Source organism: Littorina saxatilis, linkage group LG9 (genome assembly GCF_037325665.1).
Source record: "Littorina saxatilis isolate snail1 linkage group LG9, US_GU_Lsax_2.0, whole genome shotgun sequence".
In the NCBI taxonomy this organism is placed as follows: Eukaryota; Metazoa; Mollusca; class Gastropoda; order Littorinimorpha; family Littorinidae; genus Littorina; species Littorina saxatilis.
Genome location: NC_090253.1, coordinates 40,243,277 through 40,259,925, shown reverse-complemented (window position 1 = coordinate 40,259,925; position 16,649 = coordinate 40,243,277). Strand labels below are relative to the sequence as shown.

The window sequence follows — 16,649 nt, the reverse complement described above, 5'->3', positions numbered from 1 at the left end:
TGCTTCCCTTTAAATTCTTTAGCCGGGTAAGCGTTTTTCAGTGATAAGCATCTCAGGTGACTCAATGCTAATGTGATTCGGAGTAAGAATATGATATTAAATCAAGAATTAGAAAGGCATCAGAAAAAAAGTCTTGCAAGGTCAAAATGTCTTAACTACATTCTTCTAAAAAACCAACAACACTTAAGTGGCTGACAAAATAGAGTGCAAAAAATCAAGTCTTACCAAGTTTTCTCGGTCACCAGTCAGTTCTGCATTCTTCTCTTTACTTGCAGTAAGCTGTCGCTGTAAGTCTGTGAATAGATCATCATCATCATCATGACATCATCATCATCATCATCATCATCATCCTCATCATCATCATCATCATCGTGACAATCATTTTTATTGTCGTCATCATCATCATCCTTGTCTTCATCATGCACCATACTTCAACTTCCCGTTCATCGTTCCTGAGTTTTTTACTCCCAGGATCACCTTCCTTATAACATTAGTTACTGTATACAGCATTTATAGTAACATGCTTATAAGGATAGTTACTATTAGTGACAATACCAACAAATCAAGAATCAACAATTATACACAGAGAGCAAATCAATTATCATACGCTTTGAAGCTGTTTCATAAAATTACAATCTCGAAGAATCTGTGACACCTACTTACATCAAAGGAATTACCCAGAGCGTATTTTCTGAGCGTAACAGACCTATTTCTTACTCTTATTAGTAACAATGAAAAACATCCTTCTTGTTCCACAGGCAACAGTAAAAATGCGCCTTTCTCCTTTATGCACTAACCTCTCTTCAATGTCTAAGCAGTTATGGGTGGAATATACCCACATTTGTTACACTACTGAACTAAGAATTCAGGACAAAGGGCTTTGAAAAAGGAACTCTTTTTTCATACGGAAATGTTTATGACATGACAGGAATCACACTAATGCATCTGCTTGATGGCTTTCTGGAAGAAATTTCATTGAAGTCACTGTTACGGTGCACACAGCAACTGTGAAGGTTACCAAGGACGCAAGTGTGAGCACATGATGCGACTACCAGTGGCACTCTTGAGAACAGCGGAAAACCTCTTTAAAGATCCCCAACACTTGCGAAAAACATGTCCTAAAATAAAAGTAAATTAACATACCTTAATTAAACCCTTTCAGCCCCATCCATTTTACTTCTGGATTTCTACCAGACTTTTGCACTACTGTCAGCCTCACAAAATCTTGGTTTCAGTCTAAGTTAAACTACTCGTACCTTTTGAACCTGTGCACTAGTCGACTTTTTCTTTTTTAGATGAAAGCTAAAAAGCCATTCTTTTATTTAACAAGAAAGTCAAGCGACGTCAGGGTTCAGATATGCTGTTGCTGAATTGCAACGTTAGGGCTGTAAGGGTTAAAAACAACAAAGTCTGAGAATACAGTGGAACCCGCCTTTTAAGACCTCCACAAATCTGACAAAATCAGGTCTTAAAATGGAGGGAGTCTTAAAAGGGGGCTAAATTTGACAGAATGAATAAAAAGTCTAAGAAAACAGGGTATTAAAAGGGAGGAAGTCTTAATTTGGGAGGTCTTAAAAGGGGGGTTCCACTGTACAGCAAATGGGAGCGTCTTAAAAGGGAGCGTTCCACTGCACTGCACAAGAAAGTCCATACCAGAAGACTGTGACTTTGCCGATCGCAGCTCCTCGTTGGTCTGGCTGTGACTGGACTCCAGTTGTTCCAGTTTGTTAGTCAAGGCTGCACACAAATTGGTTGCACACAATTAGAAAAAAAACAACAATAAACCGTTCATGTTTTAATTGACAGACAAACAAGGAGTCAAAGAAACAAACATAACAACACTAAGTTTGCCTTAAGAAAACCCACTGTTTCCTCTTCTTCTTCTGCGTTTATGGGCTGAAACTCCCATGTACACTGATGTTTTTTGCACGAGTAGATTTTTACGTGTATGACCGTTTTTACACTGCCATTGATTTAGGCAGCCATACGCCGCTTTCGAGGGACCTACGTTTCTTCAAATTTTAAGAAACATCACGAAAATTACTGCCCTGCCCTGCCCTGGCGACTGCATCTCGATAATGACCACCTACCCATTATGACCACCCAAAAGGATCGGCAACGTCTTAATTTCCCTATGAAATTCACCTAATTCCATAACAACCACCTGTCTTGAACAGTCTTTTGCTTGGTCCCAGGGCTTGTCGTTATAGACAGGTTCAACAGTTTTAAGAAAAGCTTGTTCAAACTGGTGAATTGCCATACTGATTTACACCTATTTTCAGCACTCTAGCTGTTACACCTAATAATATTAGAACTGTCTGAATGACTTCTTGAACACAAATCATCACCTTGATGCACACTCAAACATATGCAGACCTGTTTACCCTAAACCCGAGGCAAGAGTACTTTCCCAAAAAGTTGAGTATTTTTCAAAAAGTTTGTGTACTTTGCAAGCAAAACCATATGGGCTAGTGAAAATGTACGTGTTTGTGTAAGAATAGCATATCTTGTGAACACCTTCAGAATTTAAAACCTTCCAATACAACAGGAATAAAACAATTTTATTTACCTGTCAGTTTATAGCATTATAACCAGTGTCTTCCAAACAGATTGATAATGAAAAGATGAAGTTCGTGAAATAACATCTGCGGTTGACAGTGGCAAGTTCATTTTTACAATCATCTCAGAAAACCTTGCTTCAGCACGGACTACAGCCTTTTCTTCTGGCAGGATTTGCTTTGCGGGAATGAACTTCATAATTCCTTGGCAGCTTTCAGCGGATTTCTTTGCAGCAACCTTGTCCAGGTGAGTTTTGGAAATGCAGTGTCGTTCGATGTCATATTTCCCAGCATGGGCAACGGAGAAATCTGATTTACAATACTTGCAGTGTGCATGACTTTTTCCCATAGTAGACTCCACAATTCCTGGCTCTTTCTTATATTTCTCCAAGAAAATCTGCTGCTTCTGCTGTTTAGACTTGGTACAGTCCTCCGAAACTGACACATTTTACCGCTTCATTTTGCCACGATTGTCCAGACGATCGCACGTGCCAACAACTGAACAAGGTTTCCACAGCTGAAGACTCGCTGTCATGGTTATCTCCCCTCGACCGAAACCGGTATCAGTTGTACCATCCCGTAATCAGCACACCAACACCGGAAAACGTATTCTAGACTTTTTCTTATGCGTATTTTGTGCGTGTGTCGCGTATTTGCGTACCGATAATAATTTGGCGTACAAAATACGCCCAAATCGTACTGGTAAACAGGTCTGCATATGGATACATTTGGTACAAGAAAAACGATAGCACACAAGATTTGCTGTGTCTCAACTGTTGGTCAAAGTGATCTTGTTAACTGGAGAGCAAATTGATTTGCACAGAAACATAGTTCAAGAAATATATTGGTAATATTACACAAAAAATCAAAAAGTTTGAACTTCCTTAACTTATTTGCCCTCTGCCTTCTCCAATATAATTTTATTAGGAGACAACAATATGAAGAATAAACAACACTTTGTAATTACATTAATCAACTTCAAGAACGTTGTTCTATTCTTGTCAGCTTCACTGATTCCTACACACTCTACTTCCTAGACTGAAAATCAACACAAGAATCTCTGGCAACTGTGAATCCCCATAAGTTCTTTTCTCTCCAAAATACGTTCAATGGGTTTGATGCAAAGATGATCTCGGTATACATCACTCTGTATTACTGGTTAGCTTTTCATTTGTACACAAGACAAATCAAACACTTTATTCACAGCTCTGACAACACTTGTCTGAATTCTTGTCTAAAAGAACCGGGAGTTTGAGTTCCCTCTACAAATGGGAAAGCCGAGACTAATAATGGCAGCCACCATACGCTGAGTGAATAGATACATAACAGAGGGCTACCCACCATCGACAGACTCCTGCAGCTTCTTGCTGCGGCTGTTGCTTGACGTCAGCTCATCTCTCTGAAAAACACGTCAAATGAACGATGTACCAATGCACCTGACAATCGCTCTCCACAATCTTCCCCCTCAGCATCATCAGACAAGTTTCACACCTTGGCCAATTACACAGAAATCACTAACTTATGCTGAAAAAAGTGCATCGTTACTTGAAAATACAAACAAGAAGTAACAGTAATCAACTTTGTTTAAAAAGACATTTCTTTTTTTCCGTTTTTACTCTGATCCACACTTTTGAAAAAGTTGCTATTTCCCTTTGGGGCCATAATATATTGTTCACTAATAACAATGATGTGGGCAGTTAGGCAACATCCCCCCAAAATTGCCTTCTTCGACTAGTGTGGACTCGGATGTTTGTAAGTGCATCAACAATAACTTTGAACATGCCATTAAATGCTTCAAAATGGAATGTACCCTAAAATCAAAGACATGGGAAGTTTTTTCATCAGATCACAAACTTGCTACATGTGCAGCAATTAGATTCCTTGTTAAAGAAAGGGAGGATTGAAGCTGAAGTACTGTAATTTTTTGTGTGAAGGTAATTATGTACGTCCTTTCCGCATACATGATGATGCTCACCACTAAAGCTCATGTCCAGGTTTTTACATGGAGTAAGAACATTGTTCCACTTGGACACATACCAACATCCATCACCATGGCTACGTAATCAGCAGTGATCATTTGTGTAAATTAACTTTGTAACTGAAAAACAGTGTCAACATGCAAAACTAATTGAGCAGAAAATTCATACTCTGTCTGGCTGCTGATTTTTGGTATATGTTTAAGTGGAAAGATGCTCTCAATCTGGGTAAAATCACCTGGATAGATCTTTGGACGGTTGACATCGTCATTCACGTAATTTGGAAGCAATGTATGTGTGAATAATGTGTAACGTCTTGAAAGAAGGGACATATATAATTATATATATAGCCAGGATCTTGTAAGTTTTTCTTTCTCTTAATTAAGGCTAAAACTGGAGGTTTAAGTGAGTGCATGTGCTCATAAAATGTCATGTGTTATCTGAAGGAAGGAGTGGAAGAAATCAAAATAAACATGCTAGTTGCATCTGAGAGAATATCCCAGAATCAAATAATATAATTAAGGGAAAAAATGAACAGCATGCAGATTACTCTAAAAGAATAATACATCAAATCCCGATTATCAACATTATTTTCTCAGGTAGCTCCGGACAATAGACTTGGAAATAACTCTTGTCAGTTTTGTATTGACTTTGGAACTGCATTGCACCCCTTCAAAACACTGAGCCAAACTGATATTTAGACTTCAGCGATCATGGAGTAAATATAAGCTCCGCGATTCAATGTGCATGCTTTGCAGTGCCCGCTTGATATGATGCCCTTTTCTTTTGAAAATATGTTCATTGAAGCTCACTATTCATTGTGATGCCATGATTGCTGGAATTCACATGTCAGTGGAGATTGTTTGCTTCATTGTTTCAAAGGGGAGCAACTCTTTCACAGCATAACAAAATATATATATATTTCTGATGTTTTGTATATATATATATATATAAATATTTCTTGGCATTTACCTAATAATTTATGACATTATAAAATCCACCATATGAAGTAAATATATTTTGAGGTGAATAATCTGAATATGCAAATTAGACAATTCCCACTTGCCATTTCTGTTTGATATGAATATGATGTGGATTTAGTACATGGGTTTGGGTGCTTTTTTCTCTCAATTCTCCCGATATGCACGTTTAGTTTATTATCCCTTTATGCATAAGGGAGAGACCACACATTTCCTAGTATAAATATGCCCAAAAGAAAAGAATATAAAGATAAAACAAAAAGAGAGAAAGAGAAATGAATGAAGATCAACTGTTACAACCAGACACTAAGAAAGGCACATGCAAACGAAGCACCAACTTTACAAACATGATAACAAGTGCTATATAAATACAAAAATTAAACAAGAAAAAAGACTAATAATCTAGTGTTACTCTGTGTTTTACGTCACTTTTAAAAAATCTGTTATGCACATAACAATTTCTTTCTTTTTTTAAATGAGAGAAAGATGATAGTGGACAATGTGAAGCGGGCCTTTGCATGCAGTGAGAGTGCTTTTCGTGCATATGAACTTGTAAAGTTAGTGCTTGAACTCAAAGATGTGAGATTCAAAGTTCTGGTTGAAGTTACATTTTCAGCAACATGAATGAACACAGTAGTCTATGCAGCTGGGTGTCAAAGTAAACAAGGATTAATGCGCAAAAATGTCAATCACTCATTCAAAAATGGTAATGTCTAATTGAAACAATGTCAAACTGTGTCAAACAAAATTATTTCAAAAATAAAATGTTTTCCTCCATTTCAATCACAAAGTTCTAATCAATTCACTGCAGATTAACTTCTCAAGGGTGTGTCTGAACTGATGCAAGGGCTTAATTCCCCTTACTTGGTGGCAGCAAGTTTTTCAGGTTTAGAAATTCTTTACAGGAAAAATAGAAGCTATGAACACGGGGAAACAATTTAGGTACTCAGCACATCAGTGCATGCCACATTCATTTATTTTTCACTTTATTTAACTAGAGCAAATCCACATCCATCAAAATGCTGCTTTCTGCTCATGGCAGATTTTTATTTTTTTAAATTTTTTTTGTAATGTATGTTTGATGGTGTATGCTTTTAATTAACCGTTGTTGACTATGAATGTAGATGTAAATGCTTGTATAACTGTGTTTTAATTTTAAATGTGTCAAGCGCAAAGAGCATAATTGTAAAGTTATGATGTTGCGCAATATAAATGCTCATTTATTATTATTATATTATTATTATTATTCTACATTTACACTCTAGGTTTAGCAAGCATACAGAGATAATCAGTTACAACAGTCAGCAGTCCCACCCACCCCTACAAAAGTCACAGAAGCAAGCAGAATCAATTGACAAATTCCGAAAATAACTCTGTCAGGGTTTTATGGGGTGTTGGCGAGTTGTCTCCCCTGAGCGAATAAAAAGTGGATACATGAGACTGGCATCACAGTGAAAGATGAGCTTCCGACTGAATGTTTTTGAAAGAAAATTATGTTGATATAGTGTTGGGTCGTTATAATGCCATTCTCATTCTTCTTCTTCTGCGTTCATGTTTTTTGTATGAGTGGGTTTATACGGGTAGAACTGTTTTTACCCCGCCATTTAGGCAGCCATGCGCTGCTTTCGGGGGAAGCATGCTGGGTATTTTCGTGTTTTGATAATCCGCCGAACTCTGACATAGATTACAAGATCTTTTCCATGTGCACTTGGTCTTGTGCTTGCATGTACACACGAAGGAAGATAAGGCACTAGCAAGCCTGCACATGATGTGACCTGGAAGATTGGAAAAATCTCCAGCCTTAACCCACCAGGAGCGGCGCATTCTCTTTCAAAAATACAAGCAGATGACAGCTCAATATTCTTTGAAACCCCTACTCTCCACAGATTATTCCCAAAGAGCTGCATTTATATACAGCTCAGATTGCCTTAACTTCAAGAAATACCAACCCCCCCCCCCCCCCAAAAAAAATATGACAGTTATCATAAATCGTCTATTCTAGCATATAATCGAAAATTTCTAAAATAAATTTTCATTTAATTAATATACTTACTCAACTCACATAAATAGCATTAACTTCAGTTCATTGCTTAGGTATTGAAGTAGTACTCTACCCTGGTAAAGGGGGAGGAACTCCCAAAAGAAAACAAAGTCCGTAAGGACGGGAGTCTGTTATTGAATAGCACAGCAGAAGCTGAAGGAGCATTTGAACACTAGGAGCATTGAGCAGAAGCATTAGGCACGTTAAAACCACCACATGCACACAAAAGTGGAACGTATACACACAAACACGAAGGAACCAAAGCGTGAAAAGCAATGTGTGGTCTATCCCTTACCCTGGGCGCGGCAACATCTGCCGCACGCCTCCCTGTCCCACTTTCTCAACCCGTGGCGTGCAAGTGTTAGTCACATGACCACAAGGCCGGAGAAAGGGGCCAGGCATAGAAAGACGGACGGACGGAAGGACGGAGTCAAGATGGGTGGACGGAGGGTACGGAGACCTTGCAGCTAAGTACTAGGTGTTGGGTTTCATTAACAGCTCCTGAAGCTGTCGTAGCGATGATAGCTGACAACCCACATACAGAAACAAGGTCAAGGCCATTCAACAACTAAGCTCATTTTGAGGAGGGGGAAGGAGCATCGTTTCAAGGGTTTCTAAACTGTTGGTGTACTCACATTAAACTCAGAATCAGATTCGAATTCATTTGCTAATACTGTTTAGTTTTCCCAACAGCGGTTTGACTGGCAATGGACTAACTTTCAAACAGAGTTTCTACAGATTTGATGGAGTTTACTGTACAATTCCGAAGTCAGAGTTCTGCAGAGCAATTGCGAATCCCTGTTTCCTTCTGTTTTCTGCTGTATGTATGGTTCTTCCTTTGGGCTCATCATTTTGGGAGTATTGAGTATGTGGACATTTATTTTCCCTCCACACAGCAGGCCAATTGCTATTTTCAAGGGATTGCATTCATATATTGCTTTGATTTGTTCATATCTCACAGCTATCACATTCACTTTTGAACCTTGCTGATCACAAAATCTTCATTTCACACCACAATCTTGTTGTAGGCTGTACATATGCAGATGGGCCAGGCTGACTTGAAGAAACTTGATGAATTTTGCTTCCTGCTCTGACCAGAAATAGACCCTGGGACTGATCCATCCTTGTGCAACATGCACCTTCCACCAGGCCACAGCCTTTAGTGTCAATACATGTGGTTCCAAAAGGTATCTAACACAAAAGCTAACTGCCCCAATTAACATTTCGCACAAGACGCAATAATTGAACAAACTCAGACGCCATTAAAATGTTTCTTTCTCTGAGAGCTTCAATGATTTCTTTAAATTTTTACATGTGAATTAGAAATTCAATTTGCAACTTTCTTCCAATCAAGGAATGCCAGCTAGGCCAACCAATGTGCATGTTAAAAACGTGTTGTTGTTTTCCAAAGACTTTCCACAATGTGAGGTCTTCAAGTCTGTAGCAAGGCGACACCACAGTTTCTGATGTCAGAAAACCACTGAGAACAACACCATCAACAGGGACAACAGAACTGATGTAAACTACGGGAAACACTAATCCACAGTCAGTGGGGAAAACAGTTTTATGAACGGCCTTGACTAATGTTTCTGTTTCTAGACTTACTCTGAAAGGTCATTTTCTGCATGAGCTGAAGAAAACGTGGGATTGCTATTTGATACATTAACTTGTGTTCAATGTGCCGTCTCAAATATCGTCATCCGTTTTCATCTGCTGTCATATTCATGCTGTTAGTTAATTAAGCTGTCATGCAAGCATATATTTTGCTTATTACAAACACGGTTGCAATGTTTTATACTATCAGATATTTCTAATTTAACCTCTAAAGAAAAGGTAACTCTACTCTGAAGGCCAGTCCATTCCAATCAAACTACATAAAGGGGAGTTAACTCACACGCAGGCAACTACCATCCAACAGTGAAAACACTGAGCAAAGACAGTCTCAGAACGCTTAAGACACACAAGAGAGAGCTTTCAACTAAAGAAAAGAAAAAAAAATCCACTCTAAAAAAAATCTAAAACATCTGTACCCATAAAAAAACAGCCTTCCACATTACAGATCACATGCATAGGTAAGAAAAGCTTGCAATTCTGCAGTGGCAATGCTATTTGTGTAAAATACATGGCTTCTAAACACTCCTTTTAGCAATATGAAAGTGGAAGATTGAAAAGAGTAAAAATCTCTGCCCATAAAAGATGTGCTATATATTTGGACAAAGCATAACAGCACTCGGCTTTGGCTCAAGCACAGAAAAATATTCAGTAAGACAATTGAGTTATTGAGTTAAACAGTAATCTTCCGACCAAGGCCAACTTGACAAACAAGTAATACAAACATACCCTCCGAAAAACAGCATACACAGAAACACAATATTACAAGTTAAGACTCACTTCAACAAACAACTTGAAACTATCTTTCACAAAACAACACTTGTAATATGAAAGCAGACATGTGCACCATCTGTGAAAGGGAGACAAACAGTCAAACGAGTGTGTGCATACATGAAGGATCAAACACACACACACACACACACACACACACACACACACACACACACACATGCATGCGCACGCACACACACACACGCACACACAAACAACCACACAGATTACAAACAAACAAACTTAACAAGTGAAAGAAAGAAGCATGGGTGTTACTGGGAAAAATAAAAAACCCTGAAAGGCAGGGGTCCAGGGGCCGCCGAGGCCCCGGCGGGGCACAGGGGCAGTGCCCCGTTGGGGGGTTCAGGGGGGCAACAGCTGAAGCAAATTTGCCAAAATGAAAGCATATAGTGGCCATTTCCAGCATTCTCACAGTCAGAAACCATACAAGAAGAAAAGAAGCAGAAACAAAAAAAGTCTACAAAAATAATACAAATGGGATACTTTACTGTCCCAATCAACCAAGCAAAATCACCGTTTTTTTCCAACAACCATTCCCACCTCCACTTGTTTGTAACACCTTCCTCTAGTTTTTCAAGTTTAGAAGGATCGACATCATCACTGATGTAAGGCATTTTGATCGAGCAAAATGCTCAAGTTTGAAAGAAAGTTTCTGGACACCGACGAAACCAAATCATAATAAGCAAGATGGCGGCAAATCCAAGGGAGCGAACCGAGAAAGCACGCGAACCGGTGTCAAAAGTCGGATCGGAACCGCTGCTCGTTATTTCAACTTAGCGAAACGAAGCTTTTTTTTTTTTTTTTTTTTTAAAAACCGGAATTTCCGGCTTCTCATTTTTTCAAAAACCGGAAATCCGGCAAAAGCCGGAAGAGTAACACCCATGAAAAAGTAAAGAAAACATCAAATTTGGGAGAAAGAGAAACACACTCGCAACAAGGAATCCAAACACAACACTATGTGTGCTATATAGGCGTGACAAAATTGTGTGTATACTCACGACTTCCTGCAGCTGTTCCTGTGCATGTTTGAGCTCTTTGCGCTGTGTCAGCACTTGATCCTCAAGCTCCTGGATCCTAGCAGATTTCTCGTTAATTTCCAGGCTCACCTGGCTCGACTGAAAACAGAGCAAAACATGCAGGTACTTAAGGTAAGTTAAGGTAAGGTAAGGTAAGGTAAGGTAAGGTAAGGTAAATTCATATGATCCTGTGAGGAAATTCGGGTTACTTTCTCCCGTGGGAAAGTGTGCTGCCATACTGTATGGCGCTACTTTTTTTCTTTTTCTTGCATTGATGTGTTCAACCATTTTCTAAGCTAAAGAGGCAATAATGCAGTTCTGTTGATTATCACGGACAGCATTTATGAGTAATTTCCAGCACTTCAAAACCAAAATTCTACTGGGGAATATATGAATAAAAACCGTACTGGGGTGTGCCCTCCTCCTGAGAAACACTCTGAAATAAAGAAATTTTCAAAAATTTGACATAAAAAAAAGTCCTATTTCATGTGCTTTAGATTGACACTGAATATTGTTAGCAGTGTTACAGATATTTCTCAACCATGATGAGTCTTGAGAGACCTTCTTTATCCTAACACATACTTCTTCTTTTGCGTTCATGGGCTAAAACTCCCGTATTTTGTACATGTATGAGCGCTTTTACCTCACAATTTAGGCAGCCATACACCCTGAACCCACCAGGCACGGCGGGGATTATCCTAATACACACTGACCTTAGCCCCGTCTTCGAGACGAGACGTCTCAAACTGCTTGACCCGGTTCTCAGCCTGGGACAGCTTGTGGGTCAGCTCCTCGATCTGGTCCAGGAATGTGGTCTCTGTGGTCGACTGCTGTTTCAACTTTGTCTGTTGCGCTTCGGACGCCGCCTGAAAACGGGCAGGGATGGTTGGTTATTGTCGTTCAACGTCTCTTCAACAGTTAATGCTGTTGGAGACCGCCGTGCAGGGAAATTGAAGAGATATAAAGAGGTCAGGGGGACAAAGGGGGAAAATGATCACAGACTGCTGCTTTACTTCTGTCTGTTGCACTTATGACGATGTCTGAAAACAAGCACAGGAGTTCATTTCATACTTTCTCGTCCCATTGTTGGCATTTTCAGGCCTCTTCCTGCCATTGGAAAGCTAGCAAATTAACACTTGACATGACTGAATTTAATGAAAACAAACAATGTTCTAATATTTGTAAAATGGTATTTGTCAAGAAATCACAATTTTGATGAGATACCCCTTACCTTCAGTGCGTCCAGTTCTTTTTGTAAAGCATCCGATTTTTTCTTTTCTTTGCCGTAGTTTTTCTCTGCTTCTCGCAAACGCATCTCATCTTCTTCTTTGTTTGTCTGAAAGCAAACAGAATCAAAATGCAGTGCTCTTCCACAGTCTAAAAGCTTGGAAACTTTTTATTTTTACAAATTAACAGAACACGTTCACGTGTTTTCCCCTTTTCTAAAGAAACTTTATTGCCAGCTTGCATTGGTTTTGAAGTCTTCTTTTTTCCCCCCCTTTGTTTTAACATAGACTGGGAATCGAGAAGAGGGTGGTCGTGTCCGTGTGTGTGTTCGCGTGTAGAGTGATTCCGAGAAAACAACTGAACAACTGGACCGATCTTCATAAAACTTTACTTACAAATTAGGCACAACGATTGCATGCTTCGCGGAGACGTCAGCTGGACCTGTCTCAGATAAGCCTTTGTACATGTAGTCTCCGTGATGGCTGTTTTTTTAGTGTTGATCTTTTAGTTTCGGATTAACTAAATGTTTTTATATCGCTTCAAGCGACTTGTTTTGAAGGAGATATGGCAAGATGGGGTTGGGTTGTTTGCACTGGCGGAATTAAGGTAAAAATAAAATGGAAACAGCTATCAGGTACATCCAAGAAGCGAGACAAAACCTCCACATACCTCCAGGTCATCTTTACAAATCACTTCCTCTTCTATCTGGAACTGTAGGTCCTCAACCCGCCTGGAACAAAAATAAACATCATAATAATAATAATGACAGCTTATATAGTGCGAACCACAGTAATCTATGCTCTCCGCGCTTTACATATTCACTATGAATAAGAACATACTATTTAACATAACATCTTCTTCTTCTTCAGCGTTCCAGAATTGTCTGGTTACGTGTGAGCTCGTTTGCCCATTTGGGTTCCCCACACTATACTCTGAGAGCATAGTCAGCTTCACTCCGCTTTTGTTGAGTAGGCATGCTGGGTATTTTCGTGTTTCCATAACCCACCGAACTCCGACATGGATTACAGGATCTTTTCCGTGCGCACTTGGTCTTGTGCTTGCGTGTACACACGAAGGGGGTTAAGTCACTAGCAGGTCTGCACATAAGTTGACCTGGGAGATCGAAAAAATCTCCACTCTTAACCCACCAGGCGGCAGCGACCGGGATTCGAACTCACGACCTCCCGATTAGGAGGCCGACGTCTTACCACCACGCCACTGCGCCCGTCAACATAACATCAAATACATACTTTCTAGCAAAATGACGTAATAATTAACTTACAACAACACATTAGCCACTTATGGACAATACCATGGAGATACATAAACAATGTACAATAAATCATCTACAATCAACATAGGAAAATGGAAAATTTCCTAGATAAATTTTCATTTAATTAATATACTTACCCGAATCACATTAGCATTGAGTCACCTGAGATGCTTATCACTGAAAAACGCTTACCCGGCTAAAAATTTTAAAGGGAAGCAACCCCATCACCAAAACGAAAGTGAAAGTAGCTTGGTAATGGGCCAGCACACTGGGAGTTACCTCCCATACGGGTGTGTGCCACGCCACTTCCTCTAGGAACACGTGCCTATTCTCATACGGCTTTAAAAATCTTAAAACCATACGCGGGGCAGGTGGGAGGGAATACAGTATGTGATTCGGGTAAGTATATTAATTAAATGAAAATTTATCTAGGAAATTTTCCATTAAATAACATATTCTTACTCCGAATCACATTAGCAGATAACATCAACAAGGCGGTGGGCTAGAAATGAATCAAAACTCACCATCAAGTTCTGGACAGGAACTGACCTGCTGCTATGAGAGCTGGAAGGCCTCTGGAGCCATCCTGTCGAAGAGCCGAGACGTCCCGAAGATAAAAGTTTATGAAAACATCTTCAGAACGCCAAAACGCAATTGTCAGCACCTCCTCTAGACATCTGGAGCGCAGTACTGCCAGAGAGGATGCCCACACCCTCATTTCATGGGCTCGGGCCGAGTCAAGTGGCAAGGAGGGCATGACCCCCCCCCCCCCCTCTTTGTGCGACTCCACTCATAAGCTTGCTTAATGAGCGAGGACACCCACCAGGCCAACGATACCTTCGACAAATCTTACTCGCGCCTAGAAAAGGGCGAGATAAACAGCAACTTCTGAGAACTAGACCGAAACGGCCGAGTCCGGGCTAAGTACAGACGAAGAGCCCTCACAGGGCAATTGACCGAATCAAGGTCATCCGGGGCCAACGCGCTGATCAGAGCCTTGACTCTAACCAGCGGAGAGGCCTGCCCCGGAGACTGATTCTTGGCCAGGAAATCGGGCCGGAAACGCAAAGATGCGGAACCGTCCGACTAAAAGGAGATATGACCCGACAGGGCGTGGACCTCGCTACCCCGTCGGGCCGTTGCCAACAAAAGAAGAACCAGCGCTTTGCGAGTGACATTGAACAGAATGGCCTCGCTCAAAGGCTCAAAATCCGCAGAACGTAGGAATTCCAGAATTAAAAACAAGTCCCACTTGGGAGCGGGCAAACGAGCTTTAGTTTCCTTAAGAGCAGCCCTTTTAATGACTGCAGCTATAACGCCCCCGACTCGAACAGACCGACCGATCTGCTTAAGAGTCGCCGAGATAGCGAAGCGCCGGACCCTCAACGAGGAGCCTGAGGCGCCCTGCGAAGACATGAAAGAGAGGCGGTTGGCGACCTGAATAGAGCGCGGAGCCACCGAACTCACCCCTGTAGCTGAACACCAGGCAGTCCATGCCTTCCAGTGGGAAGCATAAACTGACGAGGTGGACGCTCTATGCGAGCGAGCCACCAAGTCCAGACGGATGGAAGCCATCAGGAGAGGCAAAGTGGAGCAAATCTGAGCTTGGAGCTTGTGCACCCTTCTCTGAGAAGGCTGGACAGTCCACGCGACCGTGTCGAAAGACATCCCCAGATAAGTGAATGTCTGTGACGGGGTCAGCTCCGACTTTCCCTGGTTGATCGAGAACCCCAACAAGTTGGATTCTCGAAGAACCATCAGGGTATCTTGCGAACAGCCGCTCTGGGACTGGTTCATGATGAATCAGTCGTCCAGATAAACCCGCAGGCGGATACCCTAGGACCTCACCAGTGCACAGACCTGTCTCACCACCATGGTGAAAATCCATGGTGCGAGGGACAGCCCGAAAGGGAGTGCGCGAAACTGGTAGATCTGATCTCCCCACCGGAAACAAAGCCATTTCCGGTCGGCCGGATGCATAAGAATGAAAGTATGCGTCCGTGAGATCGATCGAGGTCACCCAGTCTCCTGGGCGGAGAGAGTCTCGGACCGAGGCTGGCGTCTCCATCTTGTCTTTTATCTCACTCAAGAAAGTGTTGAGGAGAGATAAATCCAACACGGGACGCCGTCCTCCTGACGCTTTGGGAACGGCGAAAAGACGCCCTAAAATCCCAGGGAGCTATGGACCCGAACTCTCTCCACCGCGCCCTTCTGCTCCAGGGAGGCAATTTCCGACTGCAAGACGGAACATGCTTCCTGCGAGAAGATGGGCTTGAACCGCGGTGGCACTCGGGTAAGAGGCGCCTTTTCCTCCCGTCAGAGCAGGCGGAAGCCCGATCTCACCACTCCCACAGTCCATTGGCTGTCTACTACCAACATCCAACGAGAAAGCGCACGGGAGGGGCCTCCCGCCATCACCAAGGTGGAAGGCGGGAGGGGGGTGAGATCGGGAGCGCTTCATTGGGGGTGTGGCTTACTCCCAGAGCCGCCGCACCCCCTCCCCGATGCCGTCATCTTCTTCCTGCCACGAGCGACCGGCAGAGCCTGCCGCTTCTGAGCTGGCTTGAGGTTCGACATGTCTGAGCCTGCTTTTGCTTAGAAGGCTTAGACTGTTTCACCCCCTGCAGAGTGAAGTCGAGGAACTGACTGTCCTTGTTCGACTGAATCTCCTTCTGTCTGGCATCCATTGCCAGAGAACAGAAGCGAGATTCCTCTGAGACCGGGGAGACTCTCAAGGTCTCCCTAGTAGCCAGCTCCGTGAACTGGGACTGCGAGAGGAAGAGATCCCTCCTACAGAGGACCGCTTGGGTGTACTGTAGAGAGGAAAGACGCAATTGTTCCTCATTGACCTTGGCCAAGGCGGTAAAAAAGCGCAGAGACATCGTCCGCATTTTGTTCTTCACTGAGAGTGAAAGGAACCAGCGAATCGATCAATGCCCGATACAGAGTCCGAACAAGAGTCTCCGCAACGGAGGACAGTTCGATCTGCCGACGTCCAACCTCCTCAGCAGAGAGGAGGGAAGCCTCAGAAACCGGCAGAACCAGATCAAGCTTGATCGGTTTAGCCAGAAGAGGCAGCAATTCCCGGGGAACCGGAAGGGTAGCCCTAGGGAGTGCAAAAGACGCCAGCCAGCTCTGGCTCTGAGTGGACAAGCTAAGCTTCCTATTGCCCGTA

The 16,649-nt window shown here is 42.0% G+C and overlaps 1 protein-coding gene across 8 annotated transcripts in view; it reads right to left on the bottom strand.

Moving 5' to 3' along the window:
* The window catches only part of LOC138976070 (CAP-Gly domain-containing linker protein 1-like), a 111,077-nt gene that overhangs the window by 51,274 nt on the left and 43,154 nt on the right, over positions 1–16,649 (bottom strand). For all 8 annotated transcript variants that reach the window (XM_070348877.1, XM_070348879.1, XM_070348881.1 and 5 more), the window contains 7 exons: positions 12,871–12,931; positions 12,206–12,310; positions 11,688–11,840; positions 10,957–11,073; positions 3,900–3,957; positions 1,654–1,737; positions 226–293 (listed from right to left, as the gene is read on the bottom strand). In XM_070348877.1, the coding sequence (XP_070204978.1) occupies positions 226–293; positions 1,654–1,737; positions 3,900–3,957; positions 10,957–11,073; positions 11,688–11,840; positions 12,206–12,310; positions 12,871–12,931 (646 nt within the window). The remainder of the gene's footprint in view (positions 1–225; positions 294–1,653; positions 1,738–3,899; positions 3,958–10,956; positions 11,074–11,687; positions 11,841–12,205; positions 12,311–12,870; positions 12,932–16,649) is intronic.